The sequence below is a fragment of the Carica papaya genome, chromosome 1 (genome assembly GCF_054855325.1).
Source record: "Carica papaya isolate Zhongbai chromosome 1, ASM5485532v1, whole genome shotgun sequence".
NCBI classification, from domain to species: Eukaryota; Viridiplantae; Streptophyta; class Magnoliopsida; order Brassicales; family Caricaceae; genus Carica; species Carica papaya.
This window is the reverse complement of record NC_142309.1, coordinates 26,662,820-26,675,935: the sequence shown is the minus strand read 5'-3', so window position 1 is coordinate 26,675,935 and position 13,116 is coordinate 26,662,820. Positions and strand designations below refer to the sequence as shown.

The 13,116-nt window shown below is 37.0% G+C and overlaps 3 protein-coding genes across 8 annotated transcripts; 2 read left to right on the top strand and 1 right to left on the bottom strand.

Annotated features, from left to right (window-relative positions):
* The first annotated feature begins 522 nt into the window (after positions 1-522).
* PGSIP3 (plant glycogenin-like starch initiation protein 3) lies at positions 523-3,854 on the top strand. 2 transcript variants are annotated; one of them, XM_022042915.2, is made up of 3 exons: positions 523-1,148; positions 1,229-1,874; positions 2,794-3,854. In XM_022042915.2, the coding sequence occupies exons 1-3, from the start codon at positions 936-938 to the stop codon at positions 3,732-3,734; spliced, it is 1,800 nt and encodes a 599-aa protein (XP_021898607.1). In that variant the 5' UTR covers positions 523-935; the 3' UTR covers positions 3,735-3,854. The 2 variants fall into 2 exon arrangements, with proteins under 2 accessions (XP_021898607.1, XP_088062780.1); XM_088206654.1 differs by having other exon boundaries at positions 523-1,153.
* A 909-nt stretch (positions 3,855-4,763) lies between these two features.
* Positions 4,764-11,308, top strand: LOC110815146 (protein WEAK CHLOROPLAST MOVEMENT UNDER BLUE LIGHT 1). 4 transcript variants are annotated; one of them, XM_022042806.2, is made up of 4 exons: positions 4,796-5,130; positions 5,442-5,499; positions 6,120-7,381; positions 9,122-11,308. In XM_022042806.2, the coding sequence occupies exons 3-4, from the start codon at positions 6,155-6,157 to the stop codon at positions 10,979-10,981; spliced, it is 3,087 nt and encodes a 1,028-aa protein (XP_021898498.2). In that variant the 5' UTR covers positions 4,796-5,130; positions 5,442-5,499; positions 6,120-6,154; the 3' UTR covers positions 10,982-11,308. The 4 variants fall into 4 exon arrangements, with proteins under 4 accessions (XP_088062748.1, XP_021898498.2, XP_021898496.2 ...); XM_088206622.1 differs by lacking the exons at positions 4,796-5,130; positions 5,442-5,499 and adding an exon at positions 4,764-4,787; XM_022042804.2 differs by lacking the exon at positions 5,442-5,499.
* A 270-nt stretch (positions 11,309-11,578) lies between these two features.
* On the bottom strand, positions 11,579-13,116 carry LHCA5 (photosystem I light harvesting complex protein 5). Of its 2 annotated transcripts, none has more exons than XM_022042926.2 (6): positions 12,770-13,116; positions 12,544-12,676; positions 12,364-12,476; positions 12,189-12,293; positions 11,952-12,040; positions 11,579-11,889 (listed from the first exon to the last, which is right to left on the bottom strand). In XM_022042926.2, the coding sequence occupies exons 1-6, from the start codon at positions 12,973-12,975 to the stop codon at positions 11,864-11,866; spliced, it is 672 nt and encodes a 223-aa protein (XP_021898618.1). In that variant the 5' UTR covers positions 12,976-13,116; the 3' UTR covers positions 11,579-11,863. The 2 variants fall into 2 exon arrangements, with proteins under 2 accessions (XP_021898618.1, XP_021898617.1); XM_022042925.2 differs by having other exon boundaries at positions 11,579-11,878.

Here is a 13,116-nt window from a genome sequence, read left to right as displayed (position 1 = left end):
GTTCTTTTAAATTATGACATCTTTGAAAGAGGCGGGAGGGCATAGAAAGAAATCTCATACTCTCACTTGGTGGATGAACATATCATCCAAGTAAGTTTAGACCTCAAAAGGAGAAAATTAATAAGCAAGATATATATATATATATATATATATAAATTAATCAGCTGGGTAAAATGAGTTCTCATATAAAGATAAAGATGGGAGATGCCCACTTCTTGATGTTGTTGGTATTTCACTGGACCATGTAGTTTGACTACGGTTGATCTAATGACATGCAGACAGTCAAAACATTTGTGTTTTGATTACAACTTAAATGAATTTTACTTAAAAAGTATATACTAAAAAAAATATTATGTATCTTTCATTTCTAATTTTCTGTATAAATAAAAAGTGACAATTTTTAATAATTAATGCCATGTGTTTAAATTTACTTCTGAAATAATTAAAACACAATAAGACAAGAACCTGCAAGCTAGATGTATATATATATATATACGTGTGGATAAAATTGCGTATACGAATTAGAGAAAATCAAGTATAGACTGTAGAGTAGTTGTTGAAGGGAGAAGGTCAATTGGGGAATTGTAGATTTTGAGTTTCTTTTAAATAAAATTCAAGCCGGACCAACAGGCAGGCAACTGCCTGAAAAGTGAAAACGAAATAAAAGCTTTATTTCCTCAAAACTTCTTGTCCACAAGCCAAGCAAATCCTAAACAAGGAACCTCTTGACACATGTACCTCCCTCGTTGCTCCCATTTTCCTTTTCCCTTCTTTTACTTCTCTCGTGATCTCTTATGTCTATATTTATGCATGTATATATAAAGAGGTGGGTACTGGTATATGCTAGAATATGTACATACATGTACATAACTCATCTGCAGCCGAGAACATGAATAAACCCAGTTCAGCTTTAAATTAAATCATATCTTATTAGAATGGTCATGGGTGATAGTGCAGTCAGCCTCGAGAAGATGATCATAAACAAGGCCAATATTCCTTCCAAGGCATTGATCATCAGACTCAACCTCATTTTCCTTGTTTTCTTCTTTCTTGTCTACGCTGCTCTTCTTCTCAGACCATCTTCGTCTTTATACTTTTACAACGCTGCATCACTTGTTAGGTGCTCTTTGCGCGAGTGCCATCACAAGGTAAGGTGAGCTAAAACCCATTTTCATTCGTATATTGATATTTAGGAATTGTCGTAAGAGGAAGACGTTGTGTTTTTCAGGTGGAGAGAGGAGTTAAAATGCAGGCAGAGTTTGACGGGAGAAACCCCATTATGGACAACGCTGTAGAGCGTAAGAGTAACTTGAGTAAGCTAGAGGTGGCTAGCTTCATGAACGAGATGGGAAGAGGATTAAAGATTGGGATGATTAACATGGAAGACGTGGATGTTAGTGAATTGGAAGTTTATGGAGAACTTATACAAATTCATTTCAAGAGAGTATCAGAGAATTTGGAATGGAAAGATTTATTCCCAGAATGGATTGACGAGGAGGAAGACAATGAGAATCCATGGTGTCCGGAGATACCAATGCCTGAGTTGAGAATATATAAGGATGATATGGACGTAATAGTAGCAAAGTTGCCGTGCAAGTACCCAGATGAAGGGTGGTCCAGGGAGGTTTTTAGGCTGCAGATGCACCTGGTGCTGGCAACAATGGCGGTGAACAAGGGGAAAAGAGACTGGAATAGGAGGACAAAAGTGTTGTTGTGGAGCAAGTGCAGACCGATGATGGAGATTTTCCGGTGCGATGATCTGATCAGACATGAAGGTAACTGGTGGTTGTATCAGCCGGCCGTCGCAAGGTTGGAACAGAAGTTGATGTTGCCGGTTGGATCTTGCAACTTGGCTCTACCCTTGTGGGGACAAGGTTTGTTTCCTTTTTTCATTTCTATTAATTTTTACTTTCCTACAGGTTTCTTCTTACCTCAAATTTTAATAATTTTCTTTAAATAAAAATTTTATATATTAACAAATAAATAATATATAACACTACTTATAATACAATAAAAAATAATTTTTTAAACAAAAATACACGAAATATAATTAAACTCAAGAATTATACCAATTATTTAAATAAATAATTATTAATAAATATTAAAAAAAATTATTTCTCAAAAATTAATGATAAATTGCTTTTAACCAGGGATTATTATGCATTAAATATTTGGAGAATACAATTAATATGGTCTCCATTAATTGACTTTTTGAATTTTTTTATAATAATTTTTTTTAAGAATACTCTTGAATAACAAAATAATTTTTTTCTGTAGATATATTGTTATAGTATTAAAAATGAAGAAACTATAGTAATATATTGTTATAATATAAGGTTTGGTTGTGTTTGATGATGTGAAAATCATAAGTCGTCTCAAATAAAGGAAAGAATATTAATCAAGAAAATATGCGGGTTACAATTATTAGGTACTAACAAATCTTCACATTCACACAATTTAATCTTTAATCATCATAGGCATATTTTCTGTGCGTATTATTTAGAAAGTTATTATATATATATATATATATATATATATATATAGTCTATGTTTGGTGATCACAACATACCTTATTATTATATTGGATTGTATTGATCAATACAAACCCATTTCTATATATTGCTGTATATCATCTTTCAAGCTAAATCAAAATGATGAACTATAAATAATTATTTACTTAAGACATTATTGTAGCATAATTCTTTCTGAAAATTTCAGAACTTTGGTTCTTACCTTGGTCTATGAGAATTAAGAAGAAATTAATTAAATTAATCAAGTTATAATTAATTACAGGTATCCACGAAGTCTACGACACTTCCAAGATCGAAAGCGCCGTAAAAAACCCTAGAAGAGAAGCCTATGCAACGGTTCTCCATTCCTCGGAAGCGTATGTTTGTGGTGCCATAACTCTCGGCCAGAGCCTCCAAAAAACCGGCACCAAACGCGACCTTCTAATTCTCGTCGACAACTCCATCACCGACGCCAAACGTCAAGCTCTGGTCGCTGCCGGTTGGACCATCCGACTCATCAAAAGAATCCGTAACCGCAGAGCAGAAAAAGACTCCTACAACGAATACAACTACAGCAAGTTCAGACTCTGGCAACTCACTGATTACCATAAAGTTATCTTCATTGACTCCGACATCATCGTACTCCGAAACCTCGATCTCCTCTTTTACTTCCCACAAATGTCAGCAACCGGAAACGACGTCTGGATTTTCAACTCCGGCATTATGGTGATCGAGCCCTCCAACTGCACTTTCAAACTACTGATGAAACTGCAAGACGACATCGTTTCGTATAACGGGGGTGACCAGGGGTTTTTGAATGAGGTTTTCGTTTGGTGGCACAGGTTGCCTCGGAGAGTCAATTTTCTCAAGAACTTCTGGGCTAACACTTCGGTTGAGGCCAGCGTTAAGAACCATCTGTTTGCGGCTGATCCGCCCAAGCTTTATTCGATTCATTATTTGGGTTTAAAGCCTTGGTTGTGCTACAGAGACTATGATTGCAACTGGGACATTGATGATCAACGAGTTTATGCCAGTGACGTGGCGCATGAAAGGTGGTGGAAGCTGCATGACGCCATGGATGAGAACTTGCAGAAACATTGTAGATTGACGAAACGGAGGAGGATCGAGTTGGATTGGGATAGAAAGAAAGCAAGAGAAGCTGGGTTTAGTGATGAGCATTGGCGGATCAATATTACTGATCCTAGACGGACCCTTTTGACTTAGATACTCTAATTTTCTTATATATATATATATTTCTTTGTTGAAGATTTTTGCTAGCTAGCTGTATGTAGAGAATTGTATGGAATTCTTTTTCTTTATATATATAATTTATGTGTGAATAGATGATCAACACCCAGGAAACCACTTTATATCCGTTGTCTATTCCTCCTCATATTATTTATTATTATATATTAACATTTATCATACATGAACTGTATAAAAGAATATAAATATATACGTGTTTGGGACTGTTAATTTTGTTGCAGATTCCTTCGCGATGTTCTTTAAAAAAAAAAATTTTTTTTAAAAAAAAGAAAAAGGTGGACCAGCTCCATAACGGATTAGGAAACAAAAGTGTTTTCATTATTTTAAAGGGAAAAAATATTTTTCATAATTGTCTGTTTGACGGTGACAGCATTTTACTTAACCTCTTGTTCGTCGCGCGTGGCCTTCATTTTGCTGTCACATGCATATTTATTTACCAAATTGCCAATCTCCGTTGAGCGTTTCCGCTACGTTTATTTTGGTAATTTGAATAAGTTATGAGGGTAAAAATGTCTTTCGGTCAACGCTCATCTTAACGGACGTTGAAGAGACAACTTTCCTTAATGGACGCCGCCTTTTTTTACTTATTTTCCTTTTTAACTGTAAATAATTTTTTATTTATTCGCTTTAAAAATTAGGAAACCCACAGCCTTTTGATTATACCCACCATTAATTATTAAGAAAAAAATATATATAAAGCTAATCTTAATAAAATATTATAAGAACAACTTTCTTGTATTTGTTTTTAATTGTAAATTTTCAAAACTCTGTGAGAGGTTGAAATGATGGATTAGAAATAAGTTAATTTGGTTAATAGAATGATTAAAGAAGAACCATTTATATAGTTCTTCAAATCCATAATTTGATTTGTTTTATGTCATTGTCTGTCTTATCTCTAATGACGTTGTAAAAAAAAAAAAAAAAAAAAAGGAAGGGTGGGCAAGCTGTCAAAAATGTCTTCTTCTGGTTTAAACATCTTGTGGTCAAAAACCCCGAAAGGGGAAAGAACAAGTATGAAAGCCATTACTATTTTTAAACCCTAAACGAATTTTCTTTTTGTTTTTGTTTTTTTGGTTTTTGGGTGATTTTAATTTTTTTTGTGAAGTTAAGAAAAATTTAAAAATCTCATCTTCAAAGATAGAAATGGCGAGCATACAGATGGATCTAGTCTGTGATAGATGAGCTATGCTCCACGCACGTGTTTCCTCTCCGTTCTTTTCTCTTCCTATTTTTGCCTCTTTAACTTTCCCACCTCTCTTTTCACTAACGTATATATTCTCTTTTCCTTTTTTCCTTCTCTTTTTACTCTCTGAATTTCCCGAAATTCATTCATCTATCTTCTTCCTTAATCCTGGTACGTTCTTTCTATTTTCTAATCTTTCTTTAATTTGCTTGGTTTTGGATTCTCTTTTCTCTTTATCCTTTGCTACCTGTTGATTAATATCGACTTCACGAGTTTGAATTATTGGTGTTTCTCGATCGGATGACGATATATACGTTGGCTTTCACAGCTACAAGATGACGAATCAAGTTTCAACTTCAATTAATTGATGATGTTTATGTTTATCATTTATTTCCACTAACCCTCCGTTTCTTAAATGGTTGCTTTGAGCATGTTGGAATTTATACCAATTGGGTTTTTCTTGAATTTGCCAACAAAAGCAGGTTTTGATCCAACACAAGGTTTTGTTTCCAAATTTGTTCTCAGGAGCTGACATGTTGGGTAATCTAGTTATTTTAAGATAATGAGTAGTCTAATTTACTCCCCTCAAATTAATCAAATCTTGAAAGAGGGTTATTTTCGTTGTTCTATTTTGTTTACTGCTATTCCCTTCTTTTCTCAGCTTGCAAACTTTCATGGAACTTAACATTCAGTTATTTCTATTTGCATATTAGTTTCATAATCCAATAGATAATTGAGAGCTAGTTAGTGATTATAATTAATTTTGTAGCTCAAGCTTATAATAACAGTATTTGATCGCTGTTTGCTTAAAATTCTTGTGAAATCATGCATTATGACTTGATTGCATGTTTGAATCATACCTGGTCTCATTTTGGCAGCATCTAAACGTGGAAATTAACATTAGCTGTGGAAAACAAAGATCTAATGCTAAACTCTTGATACAACAAGGCTGGTTTTCTATATAACATTTTGATTTATTGATTATATAGTGAATTAAATCCAAATCATTTCTTTGGCTATAATATTTTCTTTAATCTAAGAAAGTCACATAAATTATTTTTTTTCGTTTTCCAAGAATTACTTAAATTAAACTATAGTTTCTCTGCCCTCCTTTTGCTGCTCCTTTACTAATTTCATTTCCATTTTGTTGGATATTTCAGTTATCTTACGTGGGCTACCTTGAAAGACTCTTCAAATGGAGGATGTAAAAACTTCTGAAGCAATAGCTCCTCTAGGACCCTCTTCATCTTCTGAGGATAATGCTCATGCTTCTACCGAACCTCCAATGAACCCAATTAATGGTAAACTCGGACCTGACTCCCAGTCATCAGTGGTCGAAAATTCGAAATCATCATCTGCAAAAGATGCTTCTGGTGATTCACTACAAACTCTTCTGACGGATAATTCTACTTCCACTTTGGCACTTCCTCATGAGATCAATCATCATAATATTGCGTTGGAAGGTTCTAAGACTGAGCAAGACACACTTGATGGTCAGAGATATCGAGATACTGATTCTGTTGTCAGTGTTGATGCTCGTCCTAACGAAGTACTTATAGCCTCCACTTCCTCTCCTAAGGGAAGAGATAATGAAACTAATCAACATGTATTGCCATGCTATGAAGTTACCCTGCCTGTTTTGAAGGTTAACAAAATTGCTGTTGGATCACCAAGAGCTATGGGATCAACTAGAGCTGTGGGATCACCAAGAGCTGTGGGATCACCAGGAGCTGTGATAAATAATAAAGGTGTGTTGATGGGAGATTCTGACAGTAGAGGCACAAAAGGTAATTGTCAAGCACCAAGAGTAGCTGAATCACCCAGAGCTGCCGGATTTCCAGGAGCTGCCACAGGGGGATCTGTGACAAAACATCCTGGGTCAGTGATAGAGGATTCTAAAGCCAATTTCATGCTTGATACTTCTGAATCTATGGGAGATGTTTCATCACCGAAAGCTCTTACAGGCCATAAAATTACAGGGACCACAGATTCTAAAACTGAAGGCACACAATCTCATCTTGCTGGTTCTATTAGTTCAACCCGAGTTCGTACAGATGACTTGAATGTACCTTCTACTTCATCTCCGAAAGTAAGAAATTCCAACAATGATCACCAAGCACAGATATCCAATGACCTTACTGAACCCCATTTGAGGGTTGCTGGGGCGACTGTTGGATCACCCAGAAGTTTTGGATCACCAAGAGTCATTTCACCGAGGGCCATGTCACCAAGGGCAATGTCGCCGAGGGCCCTTGGATCCCCTAGAGCTGTTGGATCACCAATAGCTGTTAGATCTCCAAAAGTTGTTGACTTAAACAGAGGCCTTATTGATACAGCAGCACCTTTTGAATCTGTTAAAGAAGCAGTTTCAAAATTTGGAGGAATCACTGATTGGAAAGCCCATAGGCTCCAAACTGTAGAGGTATGTTTTTCTTGGATTTCAATGTAAGATGCTGCTTCGTATCAATTAAGTATAGCACCTTCTAATCAGCTTATGGAGGTATTTTCGTAAAGGGATGTAAAAGGAAATCCTTTCTCAAATTTGTTACTTTTTATATGATGAGTATGTTTGGTCGATTCATATATATTTCTAATAGTATGTTCTTGGAGTCTCAACTTGGTTGCTATTTCTCCAAAACTAAAATTTTGAGCATATTTAGTGAATTATTGTAGGTCTAATTGTATTTTATTGGATATAGTGTATCCTGGATATGTAGTATAGTTAGGTTTATTATTTTGGTTCCCTTATCATCCTATTTGAGTTTACTCTTTAATTTACCACAATTTTAATATTTGAATTAACGTAGTGACACCTTTAACTCATTGGAGGAAGATTGCCAAATCTACTTCTCAAAATAAAAATTGAAAATTCTCCTCCAAAGGAAGTAAAGTGGTCCAAACATTAAAGTGATGATGCAATCATATATCAACTATTTAAGTAATTAGTTTAGAATAAATTAAAAAGTTGTGCGGAATTTATTTTTTAATCCATATTTATTTTGACTAAGATGAGAGGAGTCCTAACTAAAATGATTAAGTTTGAGTTCATATGAAATTGTATATAGAACTTTTTGAGATAAGAAATTGTATATAGAATTAAAATAATACATTTTAAATTTGATGAAATCTATAGTACATTGTCTTGATTTCATATGGAATTCCCTGTGAACTCAATTGTTTGTCATCCTAAAGATTTTACATCGTCTCCTTGTTGATTTAAGTGTAGATTTACAAATAAATTTCTTGACATTTTTAAATTTGTTCCATACATAGTGTTAGCGAACGAACAAGGTAAAAATTAGGAGGAGAATAAACTAAACTGTGGATTTGTGAATGTTTCTTTTGTAATGGAAAGTTATTGCTGTGAGAGAAAGTTTGTTATGGAGAATTGTGGCATATTGTGATTGTACAGATGATTGTGGCGACAGAGTAGTGGTCTTGAAATGCAAGACTTATCTAGATGTAAGGTATTCTGTAGGATCCTTTACAATTCAGCCCTAAAAACATTTGCTTCCAAAGCACTTGCATGACGATGTGCACTATTTTCTATAGGCCTATCTGACTCAAAGTTTAATGGATTTAGTTGCCTTGGCATTTGATGTTCTGTGGTTGTTTAATGGACAGTTTTCAAAGTTGCATCTACAAATCTCATTGGGTCATGATTTGATTATTGTAATGCCTGGATAAAAGCAGCATGGGTCCGCCAATTTTTTCATCCTTCCCTGGCCTTGAAAAGGTCAATTTTATGTTGTTGACTAGAGCTCTTATATCAAATTCTAAAATCACACATTTCTTACGTGAAATTGGAAAATCATGATTATGGTCCCTTGTTGTGTTGGTCACTGAATGTGGTTACTGGCTACTGTACTGCTGTGCCTTGATGCAGATATAATGAAGGCGTCTTTCTAAGCATGCAAGTATTATGATTTAACAAATACTTGGTACGATTAGTAGAAAGAGAAAGAGACAAAGGTCCTAACTCTTAGTGTGAAAGTTTCATCTTTTTCCTATCGCTGCTTTGCTTCTTGAATTGATATGCAAATAGTACAATGGCTTCCCAACTTTCTCCCTAATTGCATTTGATTGAGCACTATCCCTGCTTAAGAGATTTTAGCATCCTCATGTTCAATAAAAGTGACATGAATTTCTTTCTGCCGTATAGAGACGTAAACTTGTAGAACAAGAACTTGATAAAGTACAGGAGGAGATGCCCGAGTATAAGAAACGGTCTGAGGTTGCTGAAGAGGCAAAAATGCAAGTACTCAAGGAACTAGACAGCACAAAGAGACTCATAGAGGATCTAAAGCTAAACCTGGAGAGGGCACAGACAGAAGAGCATCAAGCAAAACAGGATTCTGAGCTTGCCAAGCTTAGGGTGGAAGAGATGGAACAAGGGATTGCTGATGAGGCTAGTGTTGCAGCCAAGGCACAGCTTGAGGTTGCAAAAGCCAGACATGCAGCTGCAGTTTCAGAGCTGCAGTCTGTCAAGGATGAGCTGGAAACACTACGCAGAGACTTTGATTCTTTGGTGGCTGAGAGAGATATGGCTATGAAGAAAGCTGAGGAGGCTATGTCTGCGTCCAAGGATGTTGAGAGAACAGTGGAGGAACTGACAATAGAGCTTATTGCTACAAAGGAATCCTTAGAATCTGCACACTCTGCACATCTAGAAGCAGAAGAACAAAGAATAGGGGCAGCCTTGGCAAGAGACCAAGATTCTCACCATTGGGAGAAGGAACTGAAGCATGCAGAAGAGGAGTTGCAGAGGCTAAACCAGCAAATTCTTTCTGCCAAGGATCTCAAATCAAAGCTAGACACTGCTTCAGCCTTGCTTCTTGATTTGAAGGGTGAATTAGCAGCTTATATGGAATCTAAACTGAAGGAGGAAGCTGATGAAGACTCAAATACTGAATTAGATGCAGCAGAGAAGAAAACTCATACTGATATACAGACAGCAGTTGCTTCAGCAAAGAAGGAGCTTGAAGAAGTGAAGCACAATATTGAGAAAGCAACGGCTGAAGTGAATTGCTTGAAGGTGGCTGCTACATCATTAAAATCAGAGCTTGAAGAGGAAAAGTCAGCACTTGCCACCATCAAACAAAGAGAAGGAATGGCAGCAATTGCAGTTGCTTCTCTTGAAGCTGAATTGGATCAGACAAGGTCAGAAATTGCTGTTGTTCAAATGAAGGAAAAAGAAGCTAGGGAAAAGATGGTAGAGCTCCCCAAGCAACTACAAAGGGCAGCAGAAGACGCTGACCAGGCAAAGTCACTTGCTAAGTCAGCACATGAAGAGCTGCACAAGGCAAAAGAAGAAGCAGAGCAAGCAAAGGCTGCATTGAGTACCATGCGAAGTAGATTGTTTGCTGCTCAGAAGGAAACAGAGGCTGCCAAAGCTTCAGAAAATTTGGCCTTAGCAGCTATTAAGGCATTGCAAGAGAGTGCGTCTGCTCAAAGCAGCAATGATGTCAATTCAAATTCAAGTGTAACACTTTCTTTAGAAGAGTACTATGAGCTTAGCAAGCGTGCTCATGACGCTGAGGAGCAGGCCAACATGAGGGTGGCTGTTGCCATTTCTCAAATTGAGGTAGCTAAGGAGTCTGAGTCAAGAAGCTTGCAAAAGTTGGAAGAAGTGAATCGGGAGATGCTTGCTAGAAAGGAAGCATTAAAAATTGCAATGGAAAAGGCTGAGAAGGCCAAGGAAGGAAAGTTGGGTGTTGAACAAGAGTTGAGAAAGTGGAGGGCTGAGCATGAGCAACGCCGAAAGGTTGGTGAGTCAGGTCATGGAGGGAACCCCTCAAAAAGCCCAAGAGCAAGTTTTGAGGTGAAGAAAGAATCAAAGAACTTTGACCGGACACCATCTGCTGTTGCCCAGCAGATGACAAGCCCAAAGGCATATGGGCATGGAAGTAACCCTGAAATTAATCCCCTCCCTGAAGCAAAGATTGGAAAGAAAAAGAAGAAGCCTTTGTTCCCTAGGATTTTTATGTTTTTGTCCAGGAGGAAGTCACATTCGTCCAAGTGATGTAGCTTTTGCTCAAACCACATATATATGGTCTTTACTGTTATGATTTTATATCTCTCATTGGGCTGGGTATCGTTTAATAGCCCTTAGTATGTAAATGGTGGTTACATTTTTGTCATGTATGATATAGTTACCAGAACATATTTTTACTCAGTGAAAAAGGATGATGTTGTTGGATATTGGTGGCTGTGGAGGAGAGACAAGTTTGTTGGTAGTGTGTGGCTGACGAAGCCATAAGATGGTTTTATCATGTATGTAATTGTGACAGTTTGAACCTACTCATGTAAAAAATTTGAGTTTGGTCCAATGAAATAACTCTTTTTTGCCTGGTTTTTTGTTTAGTTGAAATGCAAAATTATAGTGATCTGTTTCGGATGGCATGATGTGTGGATGAAGTAGAAAAGTTTTCCTCAATATTGTGAAAATGCTATTTTATAAACTATGAAAAAAATTACAGTATAGGTTTTGATTGACTTTACTTGCAGCATCTTGCCAAGGAGCTTAAATCTCTCCCCAATCTGAGAAAGCTTATTACCAAATTCGGAAAATACTATTTCACCAAACAACTCAAGAATGCTGTCATTGCAGACATTGAAATGAATTGGAATAAACACTAAAGTGAGAGATTGAAGAATTAAACTTTCTTGTGTACAAAATCTTGGATGATGAATCTGAAAATAAAAGTTTGCAGAACTTGTTTGTTTCTTACAAGCCAAATGATATTGCAAAGATGCCATTTTACGGAATACATTGAAGAAGCACACTAGTGGGTGAGGACCTGAATGATAGTGTTGTGCCATGGATTTGAGAGGTGCTGCACAAGGTTGTCAATAGGTCCTGCATGAGTCACATAAGCTTGGACAAAAATACCAAGCATTGCAATCATTGCAAGTCTTCCTGCATAAAGACTTTGAGCTTAAAGACAGATAGGATAACTATAATAATGCAGCAGCAAGTGAACAAGCCTCACCATTCTTGATTTCTTTCAGTTTCCAATCATGGGCATTTCTGATGTCTTTGGCAAGACCAAGTGGATTTAGCAGAGGACCTCCAGGGTAGCTGAATAAACAGAGTGCAGTTAAACTCCATATTTTCTCAAGGCGTATATGTGTTGGATCAATTTGGGTAAAAAAATCCTGTGTTCTTATATCAAGAATGGTAGAATCTTCAAGCTGGTAGGATGAGCAAGTGAGGAAGAAAAAAATACCCAGGTTCAAGTCCTTCTAAAGCTGCTTCCAATCCAAAGAAGGATCCCTCTTTGGCTTGAGATCCAGGACTAATGAAATCCATATACCTTTTGGTTTCCACGAATCTGTCCAGAATTCCAATTCAGAATTTACAACGAACAAGACGCAGAGGAAGAATTAACTAAGTAAATTTACCCCATCAACAATAGCTGGACGACAATCAAAGTCGTTGTGCTGGCAAATTCAAATTTCACGGCACCTGCTTCATACCATACTGGTATGTTGCTGATTCCTGTCACACGAAGTATCTGCAAACAAACAGTCACTACTCCCCAGAAAAAGACATATTCATTTAAAGATGCAAATGGCACTTACATCAGTGAACAAAATTCCAGCAACTCCAACCATGGCAAAGCGAGCATGAACTAGCTCTGCCTGCACATACCACTTCAAGCTTTCCGGATCTTCCCCAAGCCCAAGTGGGTCAAACCCATAATCTCCAGCCAAACTTCAACCATTCAAAAAAAAAAAAAAACAACCTCAAACAATAAATCGATTACGCAAATCAACTCCAACCTCAACATAGACAAATGGGGCTCACGTTCCATCGAGATAGGGAGGAGGGTCGAGCCCAGGGAGCCACGTGGGTCGCTGCTGAGCTTCAACTACCACTGCGCACGTCCTTGGCTTAGTAGACCAAGATGTGCTTGTGACACCAAATGGCTCTCTGTGTATGTTGTTGCAGAAAAAAGATGATGAAGAAGACGAGCGTGGCTGGACAAAGAAGCTTACTCCTGCAACCGCCATCTTCTTTCGTCTCTAACCACTTACACAATTGTCATTCAATGAAGAAACTTGGGTCCACTTTTCTAACGCTTAGCGCAACCCATTACAGATAGGGTGGCTGAGCCTGAGGTAGACAACTCAAGTAAATCTTATTTAACAAGA

Bases quoted from the DNA above. Each gene is read 5' to 3' on its own strand.
- PGSIP3 (XM_022042915.2), top strand. From the start codon at position 936: ATGGTCATGGGTGATAGTGCAGTCAGCCTCGAGAAGATGATCATAAAC. The intron at 1,149-1,228 runs GTAAGGTGAGCT...TGTGTTTTTCAG, and splicing joins TGCGCGAGTGCCATCACAAG to GTGGAGAGAGGAGTTAAAAT. The intron at 1,875-2,793 runs GTTTGTTTCCTT...AATTAATTACAG, and splicing joins TCTACCCTTGTGGGGACAAG to GTATCCACGAAGTCTACGAC.
- LOC110815146 (XM_088206622.1), top strand. From the start codon at position 6,155: ATGGAGGATGTAAAAACTTCTGAAGCAATAGCTCCTCTAGGACCCTCT. The intron at 7,382-9,121 runs GTATGTTTTTCT...TCTGCCGTATAG, and splicing joins ATAGGCTCCAAACTGTAGAG to AGACGTAAACTTGTAGAACA.
- LHCA5 (XM_022042925.2), bottom strand. From the start codon at position 12,975: ATGGCGGTTGCAGGAGTAAGCTTCTTTGTCCAGCCACGCTCGTCTTCT. The intron at 12,477-12,543 runs GTAAGTGCCATT...GTTTGTTTGCAG, and splicing joins CTGGAATTTTGTTCACTGAT to ATACTTCGTGTGACAGGAAT. The intron at 12,294-12,363 runs GTAAATTTACTT...AATTCTGGACAG, and splicing joins GTCCAGCTATTGTTGATGGG to ATTCGTGGAAACCAAAAGGT.